General features: G+C 41.3%; 1 protein-coding gene across 15 annotated transcripts in view; it reads left to right on the top strand.

The window, feature by feature from the left end:
- Positions 1–13,966, top strand: part of arvcfb (ARVCF delta catenin family member b) — a 163,811-nt gene extending 149,845 nt beyond the window's left edge. For 7 of the 15 annotated variants that reach the window (XM_066690103.1, XM_066690098.1, XM_066690099.1 and 4 more), the window contains 9 exons: positions 1,227–1,354; positions 2,633–2,783; positions 3,042–3,234; positions 3,936–4,113; positions 4,438–4,525; positions 5,821–5,874; positions 7,186–7,277; positions 8,874–8,986; positions 10,804–13,966. In XM_066690103.1, coding sequence (XP_066546200.1) covers positions 1,227–1,354; positions 2,633–2,783; positions 3,042–3,234; positions 3,936–4,113; positions 4,438–4,525; positions 5,821–5,874; positions 7,186–7,277; positions 8,874–8,975 — 986 coding nt within the window. In that variant the 3' untranslated portion in view covers positions 8,976–8,986; positions 10,804–13,966. The remainder of the gene's footprint in view (positions 1–1,226; positions 1,355–2,632; positions 2,784–3,041; positions 3,235–3,935; positions 4,114–4,437; positions 4,526–5,820; positions 5,875–7,185; positions 7,278–8,873; positions 8,987–10,803) is intronic. The other 8 variants (XM_066690102.1, XM_066690101.1, XM_066690112.1 and 5 more) reach the window with 5 other exon arrangements.
- The last annotated feature ends 1,095 nt before the right edge of the window (positions 13,967–15,061 follow it).

The following is a 15,061-nucleotide window of genomic DNA, read 5'->3' as shown; positions in this document are numbered from 1 at the left end:
CCCATCAGCTTCCTAAACTCTGCAGTTTCAGAGGAATGATAAATAAGGCACTGGGAGGAGCCATGCGAATTCTCCACAGTCAAATGGTTGATTTATGCATTAGCCCAATGAGCAACCTCCCTGCAACACCTCCCCTAAGATGTTAAATATTGCTTCAGGTCACCTTGAGTATAAACACCATTCAATACGGGCTCCCATCTGTACAGTTGAAAGCTGACAGTGCAATTACGCCTGCCTGGGAAAAAAGTAAATTATTGACGGTTTAAAATTCATTACTTAGACACAGTAACAAAAGAGCGATTTTTTTTTTCTCTCCAGTGAGTTATTAAAGTAAAAAAAGCACTTTATATAATAGATATATGTATTTTTAAATAGATGTCATTCATTAAAAAAAAAAAAACAGTAGTGCGCCCAACTTCCTTTGCTTATGTTTCAACCTGTAGGAATCTGCTCTAAAAGAAGGATAGCTACTATACTCCTTGAAAATAACTTTTAGTTATCTGTGACCGCTTACAGTTGCGTTTTGTCCTTGCAGTAAGTGGATCTTGTTTGTACAGTAGACGAGGGGTGTTTTTGCAGGCTGGTAAAAGAGTCCCCTGGCTGGAGTGGCAATGTGCATTTCCCCCGTGCTTGAAATCTGCTTGAGTGACAGTTCTGGGAAGTGATTTGCTGTAATTGTCACCCTGTCAGTGAGCGTCAGCTACCTTGTCCTGTTAGGCGGTGCTGATGTAGAGGGCAAAAGGATAATTCATTCTCCCTGGCCATGGGGGGCTTCTCTCTTTCCCTGCGAGCTCTGAAAAATGTTACAATGAGGCTGCCCTGGCACCAACTCACGATGTAAAAGAGGCTGGTTTGAGCTCGAGAAAGAGGCCTTATTGCACCGAAGTTCACCTGAGAGATGAAGGTCCAATCCCCCTTCAGAGCAGCCTCACTCAGTGGTCTATCTTCCCTGAGGAGATTGACTTGAGCTCACAGTGTGTGTTCTGTCTCGCTGAGTGGCTGTTCCTCCGTTCTTACAGGGTGCGGCACCTCAGTGTACACTAATGATGTGGCGTAGGGTTTTTTTGTTTTTTACGTGGGAGGGGATGGGGGTGTGGGGATTAATAAGTGTCACGATAGCAAGTAACATACACCAAAGCGTGTTCCACATGTGACCTCCCCATCCTCAGCAGTGGCCCTTTCTGTGTGCCTGGCGTGTGACTGTGTCTGCTTGCTCCTCTCCTCAGGGTTCGAGCTCCTGTACCAGCCTGAAGTGGTGAGGCTGTACCTGTCCCTCCTCACCGAGAGCCAGAACTACAACACGCTGGAGGCCGCAGCCGGGGCTCTGCAGAACCTCAGCGCGGGACAGTGGACGGTGAGACGGGGATGGGGGTGGCTCCTCTTACACGGCATAGTGGGCTCTGTCAATCAACATTTCCCATCATGCTACGTTCACGCCAGTTTTTCCCCCACAAAAAAACAACAGTGCACTGCAAAGCGCCGCATTAATCTTTCACAGTGGTAATTTAGCTGTCCCTGTAGGCAGTTTCTCTTCCCATTTAAATCAGTTACAGTTTTATATATATATATATATATATATATATATATTTTTTTTTTTATTATTATTATTTTTTTGCATTTGCATTGTGGTAAATTTTAGCCTAGCATGAAATAAATGCTTTATGAATATGGCCCTGTATGCATCAATGTGTTATGGTGATGCCACCCTGCAAAAACACTTAGTATGCGAGTCCAGGAAGAAAAGCGCTTGAATGGTGCAGATGTTTTAATTTTCTCGTAAGCAAGTCACATAAGCTTTCTGAAGTCCCAGATGTTTTGACTTTTGCCTCTCTCTGTGTTGTAAAGAAAACAGTCTGTTTTTTTGATTGTTTGTTTCCAAAAAATTAAGAGTTTCTCGTATTCAATGGAGACGGGAACATTTCTAGCGGCATTTCTCGGGCTGAGACACCACAATCAACGTTATTAAACCCCCCCAAACGCAGACACGTGTGTGCTTAGCTACCACCTGCCTGCCCTGACTGGGGAGAAGCTTTTCCTGTGCCAGAGGGAGCTGCCTGGCTCCTGTAACTCAGATCTGAGAGAGTTATCCAGCTGAACACAGACATTCTGCATTTGCTGTGATTACATAGACTAAGCTGCAGGCTGATCTAAATTCTTAAGCACAAACATGAAATTTGGGTTGCTAACACATCAAACCTTTGAATCTGTGAGAAGGAGCTAACGTGTCTTTGGTCCTAAAGAGGATTTGTGTGTTTTTTTTTTTCCAAATGCCTTTTCATCTCCAGAGTGTCATTTGGGGATTATTTTGTTAAAGCTTACTGCTGCCACCCAGTGGACACAATTAGACAGCACCTCGTTTTAATTACTTCTCAGGGGTATGGGCTGTTGTGGGTTTGCTTTCATGTTAAGTTAAGTGTAAGCCTCCATGTTTTAATAGCTGCCATATTTAGAGTCTGTAATCATGGTTAATTGAGACAAAATGCACGACATGCAGGATATCTGTGCCTTTCTTGCGTTGTGTACAAAAAACTGTAAGGTGCACCAGACAACTGCCCAGCAACAGCTCTCTCAGGGTTAACCAGTTCACATGCAGAGTGGGCACGGTTTTGATCCCTCTGTCCTGCCCGAACAGTGGTCCACGTACATCAGAGCCACAGTGCGGAAGGAGAAGGGGCTGCCCATCCTGGTGGAGCTGCTGCGGTCCGACTCCGACAAGGTGGTGCGTGCCGTGGCCATCGCCCTCCGAAACCTGTCCATCGACCGGCGCAACAAGGACCTCATAGGTAAGATCACACCACCTCCCTTTCGCCTCCGACGCTGACCCACTCTGAGTAGAACACAGTATTGGCATTAAAGTTAAATCGATGATGAATACAAAATGAAAGGCACATCTGCTTTCCGTCGGAGGGATGCACCCCTCTGCGTATTTCAAGCCACAAACTGAAGGTCACACTTCGGAATGATAGGAGCCTCACGGGTCAGTTCTGTGTGGGCGAACGTGGTTGCCGCAGAGCTGTGAGCTGCGTGTCCGTGTCCTGCAGGGAGCTACGCCATGCGGGACCTGGTCAGTAACTTGCCCAGCGGCCAGCAGAGACCCGCCAAGAACCTGGAGGAGGATACCGTGGTGGCCATACTCAACACCATCCACGAGATCGTGACGGACAGCTCGGAGAACGCCCGCTCCCTCATCCAAGCCCAGGCCATTGAGAAGCTGGTGGCCATCAACAGGACAAGGTACTGTAGGACTCCTCACACCCCTGCTTGGACTGAATGAGCCGAGCTGCCGAATGACAGTAAATGTTTCATTTGTCGAATCTGACGGACCACAACTCAACACCCTTGAGTTTGTTTATTGTGCATATTTTCACATGTGGGTCTTACCTCACATGAACTGACAGCAGGAAGAGGAAATGATACCCACCCTCCTCTTCGGTTTATGACACCCTCCTATTGCAGCGGCGATGTTTTAGATACTAAACCTTCTTTCTTGATATTGATTAAGATTTGAATCTGGTTTCTCCTGTGCTTTTCATTACCCGGCTCTTTCATAGAACTCGGTTATTTCATTCATTGGAATAATTAGGATATTATGTGAATGATAAAATCTCTGAACTGTTCAGCTCAGTGCGTGATTGAGATTGGTCTTTGTACAACACTCTTTTTGCCTTCAAGAACAAATTTCTAATTTCTTATACCACGTGTAAATTCTTTGTGAATATTTGATATCTCTTTATTCCTTGGATACTTTTTTCAGATTAAAAAGTACATTTACAGCTATACAATTAACTAGCAGTCTGAGGGTCTGAGTTTTAATCAGCCCCCAGGTTTTGTTTTAGGATGCCATGTTCTTTGATCAAAAGTTGATTGTACCAAGTCATTTCTCTGCCTCTGTTCTTAACTTTCCTATTTTCCTTTTCTCCCCCGGTCTTATCCAGCCAATCTCCACGAGAGACTAAAGCCGCATCTCACGTTCTTCAGACTGTGTGGAGCTACAAAGAGCTGAGAAACACCCTCAACAAGGATGGCTGGAACAAGACACACTTCCAGGTACACAGGAGAACATCACCGGAAGGTTACGAGAGAGAGGACAGCGCGGCTCATCTTACTCATGAGGTTATCAGTAACTGATCCCCCTAATAATCCAATAAAACAGTTCCCACAATTCCAATATAGGCTAGCGCTCGCTCTCACACTCCACTTGCCCTGCAGCTCTTTTGTTTCCAGCCCATCACTTAGCTTTATTAAAGAAAATAAACTGTAATAAAGGAGCAGGAGACAGCAGGGCAGGTGCAAAGACAGTCGTGCAATGGGATGGATATGGAAGGGCTACAGTTTGGAAGGCCAGGCTAAGGAGACTGTGATGGATGACTAAAGAACGGTGCCGTGGGCCGTTAAGCTGTTGTATCTCAGACTCTGACATCTCTCCTCTCTCTGTAGCTGACCACGGCTGCTCTCCCCAAAGGATCCAAGAGTGGGAAACCGGGATATGACGACACAACCCTGCCACTGATGGAGAAGAGCCAAGGTGAGTGACTCTTTGGGTGGTACCGGCTGCCCACCTCTACTCAGCAGTACAACTGTAAATGGTCTGGGGTAAGGGTGTCTGCTAAGAAATAAATAATAATAATGCTCAGATTACATTTTCCAGAAAAACACTGAACAAATAGACAGCTTTGGTAGAGAAGGTCACAATGCAGTCTTTTGTAGTCTGGTGACAGTTGCACTTCCAGGCTGTGGCTCTGGCGGAAATGTTGCATGGCTCTCTGTGATGTATTCTGTGTTGTGCAGCGCTGGGAGCAGAGTTGCCTGAAACAGCCGTTCGATTATCGGGAATGGGTTTACTACAGGTCGACCAGAGAGAGTTCTTGACTTGATCTTCCTGTTCGTACGCTGTCGGGTTTTTGCAGTCCCGCAGTCAGGCTTAGACGCCAGGTAGCGGTGCGGCGGTTAATTAAATTGCAATGCTTGCAGCTGTACTTCAATTTAAGTGTTAATCACCTAAGCTGGTGTCAGGCTACCCTCTCAGAAAACACAATCTGAATAATAAAATAATCACCTTATGCTGCCCTAGGTGGGAGGCAAGTTTACACACTGTGTGTTTTAAAAATACAATTTAAAGAAATACCTTGGAGACGTGTGAAAGTGACAGATTTTTTTCTATTCTCGCCCTATAGACCTGACATCAGTGGTATTAGAGTTCATAGTTCCATGTTGTCTGTCTACACCTGCTCTTCTGAACACAGTGCAGCCTTCCACACTCGCCCCATCGCTCTTTATTATTATTTGGCCTGGCCTTTTTGTCTCCACATGCTTCCTTCTGCTAAATGTCAGCGTCTGTGATGATAACAGAATGATTATTCTTTGACGTTGTAAGCCAGGTCAGGAATTGGATTAACCTCTGAGAGATCCAAAAGCTGGGTTTGTGTGTCTTCAAAAAAAATAATCACATGGTATGAAAAGAAAAAAAAAAGTAATTTGGAGCAGCCCACCTACAGAACATCTTTGACAGGGGCGTCATATGCATGACAGCGCTTCACAGGTTTGGTTTGGTTTGGTTTTGTTCACACAGTTTTCTCAGATGAACATTGTGCATTACTCTGTACATTGTGAGATAATCAGTCCCACCTTTACACTGCTGAGTTTTACTGGTAAAATATTAAAGATCCCAGGGCAGATAAATGAGAGAAAAGGCAAAACAGAATTTGAACAAAACATTTTACAAAAAGGAAAACAGAGGACAAATTAAATTATTCCCTAATCTGACAAATTGAAAATGTGCATTTGGCCGCGAATTGAAAACAGAATATAAATACTTTGCAGGCAACAAGAAATCTGGCAGTGGGGATGTGATTCCAATGGATGAGCTCGGGCCAGGTAAGACCGAACCTGCATGACTTCAGGAACGAAATGCAAACCCCAGTGTGCTTTCAGATGAGCAAATGCATAGGAAATGGAAAATATGGTTTCAGAAAGCCATGTTACTTCTTCTTTAAAATGACAGTATTTGTCTCATTATCAAAATTATATAAACACATTTGTAGAGTTTGTGTTCTTTTCATTCTTTAATGATGCTGTCAGCAAGACACCTCTCTTAACAAGATGTTTTGTATCACAGTGGGCTTACAGTAGACATGTTTTTAAGCGTTTTTAAAAGCTTTGAAAACCTGTTAATTTATTACAGGACAGTGAAAAGTGTTTGCAAATGTTGCTGTAAGTAGAAACAAACACTTTTACCCCCCTCTCTTTGTACCTGGGACTTGTTTTGCTATAACTGCTTTAACTATACATGAAAGACCGATTTCAATCCCTTTCATAGTATCTGTCAGAGCTGCTTGGACAGCACCACACCGTAACGCTGGTGTATGTCATGGCAGTTTGTATGTGCCTTTTATAGATCTTGCCTCAGGTTCAAAGTGCCTTTCTGACGGGCTTCTGTTCGGATCCCCTGGTTGTTCCGTCTCATTTCTCAGTCAACGGGAGCCCTTGGAAGACCTGTGATTGACACTAATTGGAATGCGGTTCGTTAGCCTGAGCCGAGGGGAAGTCGGGAGGACAGTTTGAGTGGTGATGCTTTGCTCCTGACTGAAATCTACCTGACCTGAGGGGCAGGCTGCCCAGCTCCACTCAGCTCTTTCTGACTGCTTATTACTGCCTGTCAGCAGCCTGCCCTCGTCGGATCTCCCTGCTCTGAGGGGGTGGCCTGGGGCGGTCTGGGAGGAGAGGGGGCGGGGTGGGGATTGAGGGCCTGGCTCTGGGGGGACCTGTGTAGTTAGGGGGTGCTGCGGAGCACACAGCTGGGATTTGATACTCCAGAAAGGGGTCCTCTAATGCATCGAGGCTAACATTCAGCAGAACCATTGCCTACGCTATCTATGAACTGCCTTCTGCTGTAGGAGGCTACATCATACCAATTTAAGATTTTGGTGCTTTTATTGATTTAGACATTCGTTTTATTTATTAACAAGGTATTTGGGTAAAGCTGCCTGAAGTCTCCTTTGTTATTTATTAATTCCACAGATTGCGACAAAAGTGGAAAACTACGTATATTTGTAATGCTGTTATACATTTTGAAAATATTCTGTATCCAAATAAAGTACACCTATTTAAGCAATGTTCCTATAAACTGCTCCATTGACAGGCATGTTGTTGTCGTAAAGGTGTAATAAACTTGTGCTCTCTCCTCAGATGGCTACTCCACTATTGATCAGAGGGACAAGGAGAGCAAATACAAGACTGGTGATGGCTCGGGAGATGTGACGGAGCGAGAACCTTTAAAGGTAACCGTAGGCACTGGGGTCAGCCATAGACACACACACACACACACGCACTGTCTCAGAACATCATTCAACAGACCACTTCCATCTTTTACCCTGAGGCCTTTCTGTATGATTTGTCAATGTGTATATTTAAATATATATTTTTGCTGATACACAACTAGTTTTCATGGATTTTCCTTTTAGTTGTGGTTGTGTAAATGAGGGTCCCTAGGCCTGGTGTATCTGGTTGGATGCAGCAGAGACACACACTGGAAGCAGACACTAAGCAGACATTGCATCTGGTAATGGATTGAGAGCTAACAGTGAAGTGAGGCAGTGACCCATTGTTTGCAATGAGTGGAGATGATCCGACTCCCTGCCCATCTCTTCACTCTGCACTGTCCCCAGCCAGGCCCTCAGAAGTAAAGCTGAACCAGAAAAAATGCTGACCCTCTCAAAACCGACAAAAATCTTCACAAAGCATTACACCCCCCACAATGAATCAACACTAATTAATTCCCTCTGCCAGTTAACTCCTGCAATCTGCAGACCCTTGCATCGCACACATGAGGTAAAATAATTTACCTCCTGCAGATGTAAAACACAAGATCATTGTGTAAAAGCTTTGCGGTCTTAAAAGTCATTAATCATCCGTTGATTAAGACTCACCCCCCCCTTTGTCTTTTTTCCTTTCTGATATAAATGACCTCTCGTCTTTGAAAACGGCCTGCGTGCTGATCAGCTGGAATATTCATGATTATTTACAGTTCCAGCTGGGAACTTCCTGAAAGTTGTATAAATTAGACGTGCCTGACAGGAATTAGAGAGATGGAAGAATAAATTAATTGATAGCTATTAATTGAACTATTAGGAAGTCATACCTTGGGGGAAAAAACCCTCCTGCTTAAATACCTCTTTTTTTTTATCTGTGTCCACCACAAGCATGAATTGTATATTACAAGGCACCAAAAAACTACTATAGTTTGCTGCCATTATATCACACCATTACCACGCTGTTGCCAGTGGTGCAAGGTGCAACATGCACCACAAGGGGAACTAACCTTGCATGCTGTCTCTCTTCCACACTACTACACACTATTAACTATCCGTATACTTTATATGTGTACAGATTTTTGTAAACCTCATCAGTAGCTACTGTACTTCAGCAGATCGTGTAAACTTTCAGAAGAAGATTGCCTTGGCGATATGTAAATGCATATCCACACAGATAAAGATATCATTCAATGAATCTGAAATGCCTTTCTGAGTTCCAAGTGCTTCTGAAACAAGTCCTTTAGCTGGTCAGCATTCTTCCTCTCTCCCGTCCTCCTGTGTCAGCTGACCACAGCGCAGCAGCCAGCTATCCGCTTAGCCTGCTTTACCCTGAGAGACAAGTGTCCCAGTCGCACTCAAAACGTTCAGCTCAAAATGTTTTGTTTGTGTGGCCTTTTAATTTTCTTTTTGCATGCCTTAATTTTATAATTACTATTTTTTTTTACAGCTTCTGTAATGTTTGAACTAACACTGCCTTACACTTTTCTTATGGAGCCTCCCCACCCTTTTGTTCTTGTTCTTTTAACTCTTGTTTTGCTGTTAACCATTTCCCTGTTGCTGCAGAATGACACAAATAGGAAAAACTTTCTCAGGAGTAACAGGCCCTCAGTGAATCTGGTGGATGCTTGTGACGTAAAACCTCAGCCTGTTGACTCCTGGGTCTGATTGCATGCATGGTAGGTCTTCCTTGGTCTTTCGCCAAGAAGAGTTTGTTTTTTTTATTCTAGCTTTTGTTTGTTTATTCCCTTACTTTGGTGCTTATTGAGCCGCTTAACCCAAAGCTGTCAGCTACAGGAACGCCAGCTCAGTAGCATTTTTTTTTTGCCTTAAACCTTAATTCTGGGGCCCCTCTGAGGTTTATAATGGAAGCAAAAGCAGTCTGGAGTACAACTGAGAGTATAGCCTCTTGTGTAAAGTGTCTGCTCCATAAAATGTGTCAATGCAAGGCCCAGTTATTGTTTGTGGTTACAAAGAAAAACAAGAAACAATCCCTCCAGGGCCCCACATTATACTGTGTTTCTCTGGCTGTGAATTAATAACACACCATCCTATATTTTCAGAGACCTCATTTTAATCTGAGCCCATTGTGGCCTTTAAATGAACTAATTTTGATTATTTTCTGAAGCACTATGTTCTGTACACCAGAGTTGTACACAGAGTGGCATTTTGGAGAAACCTTCATTGTTGTTATTAATGAATAAATATATGTTAACTTTGACATTAAACATTTTACAAGTTTACAAGTCTGAAGCAGTTAAGCAGGACCCGTTGTTTGCTCACCTTACTTGCATTGCAGGCATGCTCTGTTTACAGACAGGAATAACACTGGCTTCTCACGATAAATAATTAATCGCTGTCTGGATGCAGAGTTTCTGTTGGGCTGCTTCCTGCAGCTGTAGCTGACGGCTCGGGTTTAGTGGTACTGGCTCTCGCTTTGGCTTTGCAAAGAGTATGATGGAATAACTATCTTTTAACTTGTATTTCACCTGCTATATCCAGCGCAAGACTGTCTCACGTGTCGCATCCCATGCGGATACCCAACCAAGCATTTGCCAGTCATCATTTTCTTTTGGTTTTGAACAACCCCCCCATTACACCATTGCATTACTTTCCCTGGTCATCTCAGCCCACTAGTTTGAGGGGGTATTGAATGTTTAGGGAAGGGACCATTTCTGACTCATTTCCTAGGAAGACAATTGGTTATTAGGTCAATGGCCTCGATGATCCTACAAGTATGTTTTTCAGTGAGATATTTTAAGTGCAGCTGAAGAGCAGGTAAGTTGTACAGCATACTTTTGTGAGAGAGGCATGTTGGCGTCCTTTTGCTGCCCTGATCATGATTCCCTTATGGACAAGATTCCTTTAAATTTAATTTCATATAATCCATCAACACATGAATGATTACATTAAATTTGCACTTTTGTTTCCATTTGCGAAAATCATAATTACCTCTCCCAGTCACTATCAGTCACTGTCAAAGCATGCTCATTAAAATATTTCATTTGATTTGGATCCATTACAAAAGGCTTTTTCATGATGCGAAAGGCAGCGAAAAGATAATCGCATCAGTTACATTTTTGATGAATCAATTATTATTTTATCACTTTATGGTTTGCTATAAAGCAAATGTAAGATCTAATGTCTAGTAAAAACAATCCAATGGGTGTGGGTATTATTTAATTTAAAAATAGCTTTAATTCTTTTAAATAGGGACACCCAAGGTACTGGAAGTTGAAGCTAAGGGTTTGACTTTGACCTACCTGCAAATCACAAAGTACAAATGTATGCCTGATTGTGGTTTAATATATTGTTAGAAGTCACTTTATACTATTTATAAATCAAAATGTGATAGGATACACAACCTCGTAATTTGTGGCTTGTGGGTGGTCATGGTTTTGATTTAGTCTAGCCCTATGCTTCAGAGATTCACTGACATGTCTGAATCTTACACCGAAAATGTTTTTAATCACGATGATGTCGTTTCTCCTTTCAGGCTTAGAAATATACAAGAGCAGAACATCTCAGTTAGAAGAGGATCTCATTTATCACCACTGCCATTAGACACGGAGGTCACACTGCTGTTGAGACATCGGCAGACTTTTTAAAAACAAACTTTTTATCATTCAGCAAGCCAACTTGTCCTGCTTTTTTTTCTGCAAATGGAATTTAGAAGAAAAGAAAATAACTACTCCTCTCATATCTACATTCCCAACGGACGTAACAACCCTAACCCTGAAGTGAGCTCTCATGTTGTAGGTGGAATTTGCGGTTGTCCAGGAGGTGATCGGTGTAAATGCAAGAGGTTTGAAGGTCGTAGTGAAGGGGAAATGAAGATTATTGAAGTGGTTGATTGAAACAAACACACACATTGAAATTCTTATTTTATTAATGTAATCGGCAGTAGCCTCCAATGGAACACTGGGCTGGTCAGCTTTTTTTTGTTTTGTTTTGTTTTGTTTGTTTGAAATTTTGAAACACTAGTTTATATTGATTTTGAGCATTTTTTTTTTCATTTAACTTTAAAGTGTTTTTTTCCCCGTTGGTATTTCTTTTATTCTTTTTTGTTACAGTTTTTCAGGATTGTGAGGGTGAGTGTTGGTTTGATGGATTTAGGGAGAAGAATATTTATTTGTGGATTGAGTTGGGGTCTAGAAAGCACAAGGGTGGTAGAGGGAAGTTGAAATGGGTAATGCTTATGCTGTTTTTCACATGCTGGCTTCTTAAATATGCTTCATGTACTACAAAAAAAGTGTTTAACTGTTTTGTACTGACAAAAAGATCTGTTACATGTGCAAAGAGTGGAAGGTGTTTACATTCTGTCGGAACCGGGAAAACACAAATCTTTCACTAAGGCCAGGAACGTGTGAAATCGTAGTGTAATTTGGAAAGCGTTCATGTGCGATCTTGCGTTTCCTGAATGTGGTGAGCGAGCAAAAACTAACAGTGCTTAACAGATTTCTTAGACATGGTCGACTTTCTCTTCAGAGAAGACTTATCATGTACCCGCTATGGTTTAAAAAAAAAAAAAGCATATTGGAGATTGTTGATATCCTGGTTCCTCGTTGGTTTTGCACATCTCTTCACGAACCGGCTTTTATGTTTTGTGTTAAACTGTCAAAAAATACTTCAATTTTGTGCATAAATAGCCTGCGTTGTTGGGTATTTGGAGCAGGGGGCGGGGGGGTGCTAAGTAATGGAGAAAGGGGAAAAGAAAAGTCCTGTTCCCTTTGTCAAAACTTACCTTTTAAAGCATTTTATATTTTTGTTGGTTTTTATAAATGTATATTAAGATTAAAAAAAGAAAAACTGAAAAAAAAACTCAAACAAAAAAAAGCATTATAAATACTTCTAATTAGTCTTTATACATTGTGATCTGTGTATCCATACCAGAAAGTTTGGGAAGCACATACAGTGGATAAGGATTTGCCATTTTTGTAAAATAGAATTGCTTCAGCTAACGGTATGTAGGCAACCTGTGGGAACATGCCGATCACTGATTTATATTTTGTATTGCCACGAGTCAAAAAAATATTATGTACTACTTTCCTTTAAAAAAAACAAAAAAACAAAAAACAAATACATTTTCAATCGATAACCTGGTTGCCAAAATCTTTGGGGTGGGGGCGGAGGGGACAGGATAAAGTAAGACAAACGGTTTATTAGACAAGGCATTTGCGGCAGGGATAGACAGACTAGAGATGCCGATATGATTGAATTCTCTCATCTCACTGCCATTATGCTGACTCGCTTAAGACTATTTGACGTATCTGTGCTCTGATTTACTAATGCATCTTTTTAAGTCTTTAAAGCAAGCATGAAAAAAAAAGAAAAAAAATGTAAGATGTTAAATAATATGTTCTTCTAACTGCCAGTTCTCATAGGAAACAATGCTGTAAGCCGTTAGGAATCAGCCTGAAAAAGATAGAGGCAGTTTTAGCAGGTTTGCAAAGCTGGAAACAAACTTCCTCGCTTTTATTTATTCTTTTTTTTTGCGTTGTGGGGTATGTTTCAAAGATTGTTAACATGAGAAAGATCCTGTTTTCAAATACAGGCCAAGAAAAATCAAAATACTCTTTAGATATAGATTGAGTTGAATGGCGGTACTCCATTTTTTTGGTTGTAGCTATACAACCTAATGCAAGCAATGTGGGGGGCTTGAGGCTGCGGCAGTCAGTCGTGCAGCACAGAAATCCAGGACTGGTCAGTTTGTGATTCTACAAGGAGACTGGCATGTGCCTGCTTTGAAGTATTATTTTCTATGTGATGTGACTTTCTAAAGCTTGTATTTTTACAATATGTTTACAAAGAAGTATATTACTAGAATTACAATACTAACTTTAATTTGAAAAAAAGAAAATAACCCACATTGAAATATTTATATTGTGTGCTTTCATCAGATTTCCATCTCTGTCTATCCCTAGCTGCTATTTCGCAGTATACTTTACTACCAAAGGGCCTGAAATTGTATTCCATATATATATACCTATGTATATGGAATATATATATAAGGGCCGGGGGGTTGTTGCTAAATATATTATAAACTGTACTTTAATTGTACTGATAAATCTTGCTGTGAAGGAACATTGGCGAGGTGCAGCTGGAAATAAAAAAAGAAACAAAACAAAAAAACAAGGATGAGCAAGACCTACCTATGTAGATATATCACTGATCAAAATCGTTCAAATAAAGTAACTGTACTACTTAGTAGCAAATGTGTTTGTAACTATCATGTGCCTTAAACTTTTCATGGTAGATTAAAAGAAAACAAATTAACAATGTGTTTTATATAATATAACTCTCTCTCTTTCTCTCCCTCACACTCTCTCTCTCTCTCTCTCTCACACACACTCTATCTCTCTTAGCGTTATCAGTGTAGTCTAGACTGGTGGTGGGTTTTTGCCTTGTATTACATTGTATTATAAACCTGAAAAAAAGATAATAATCAGAAAACATTACAATGGATTGATTTCATAGAAGAGTAAGTTGTTCATGCTTTCGTAGGGATCAGAAGTAATGCCACAGTGACAGAATGTATTATGTTAATTTCACTAATATCCTGCGGCAAGTATTCAGCTTGTTAAAATAAAAGGAGAAAAAAATACAGGTTTGTAGAATATCAATTTGGTGTGTTTTCAATAAACCATGCCTGGAAAGAACTCCTAGACTATTTCTGTGTAATTTATGCATGTGAACTGTATAAATAAAATCACTGGTCTTTGAATTTGGTAAACTGACTCAAACGTCAAAACTGAAAATGGAAAATCCCTGGCTACGTTCAAATGAGTCTGGTTGAATACGGTGCCAACTCATGGAAGAACATGAAGAAGCTGATGAAGAAACACACTGATACACAGGTTTTAAAACTCTACAGAGAAGCAGTGCCTCTCTCAAGCCATTCACAAACCACATGAAACTTGAACTCCGCTGTGGTCAGAATCAATATTACAGCATTTACCTGTGAGGGTACTGGGGGGAAAAGACTGGAGAAACTAATATCTCAAACTTTCTGGAGCGTGAACCTGGAATTTCTAAACCAATACATTTATTCATTCAAAGATACAGGACGGTAAAGAAACCTGTTCAGAGCAAAAGTAATCAGAGCTCCTTCTTTGTTTGCTGTTTTCCTTCTCCCACTTATTCATAATCAGCTCATCCTTGTCACAGTTAAAAGAGGTATGACTTTTATGTAGAATTTAAACTCACTCTCTCTTAACATGGTTGTAAATAATTGGAAGCTCCAGAGGATAGAACTGCCAGGAGCTGACAGACAATTTTACAGTGTGGTTACTCAACAAGACAGCCGTCCTGTGATATTGACACTCTGCTTCCCTGAAGGAATCATCGCGTTTACAAGAAATGTGACAAATAAAAGGGATCTGCCTGCTACTGGTGACAACAGCAATTTCAGGAGATTGATTACATGGTGCTTTGAACAAGATGCATTAAGTTCCTGAAGTGTTAGTTAGAATAGGTTATTTCTGAGAAGCCTATCTGAAGGTAAGCCACAGTGAGCAATTTATTGTATTATTTTGTGAAGGCCAAGGAAGATGTATGATTGCTGAGCAGAAGAGAATAATTGTGCTACTGATGTATTGAAATTGAGCAGTGGCACTTTTTGGGTATTTCGCTCACAACCATTCAAGTTCAAGTGTCCTAGACAGTACTGGAGCCCTTTTCCATAAATCTCACGCATGAATGTTGTGTGTTGTGTAGTAGTGTACTGTGGGAGCCTGTTTACAGCATAACATGTT

Source organism: Amia ocellicauda, chromosome 17, assembly GCF_036373705.1.
Source record: "Amia ocellicauda isolate fAmiCal2 chromosome 17, fAmiCal2.hap1, whole genome shotgun sequence".
Lineage (NCBI taxonomy): Eukaryota > Metazoa > Chordata > Actinopteri > Amiiformes > Amiidae > Amia > Amia ocellicauda.
This window is presented reverse-complemented; position numbering and strand designations above follow the sequence as displayed.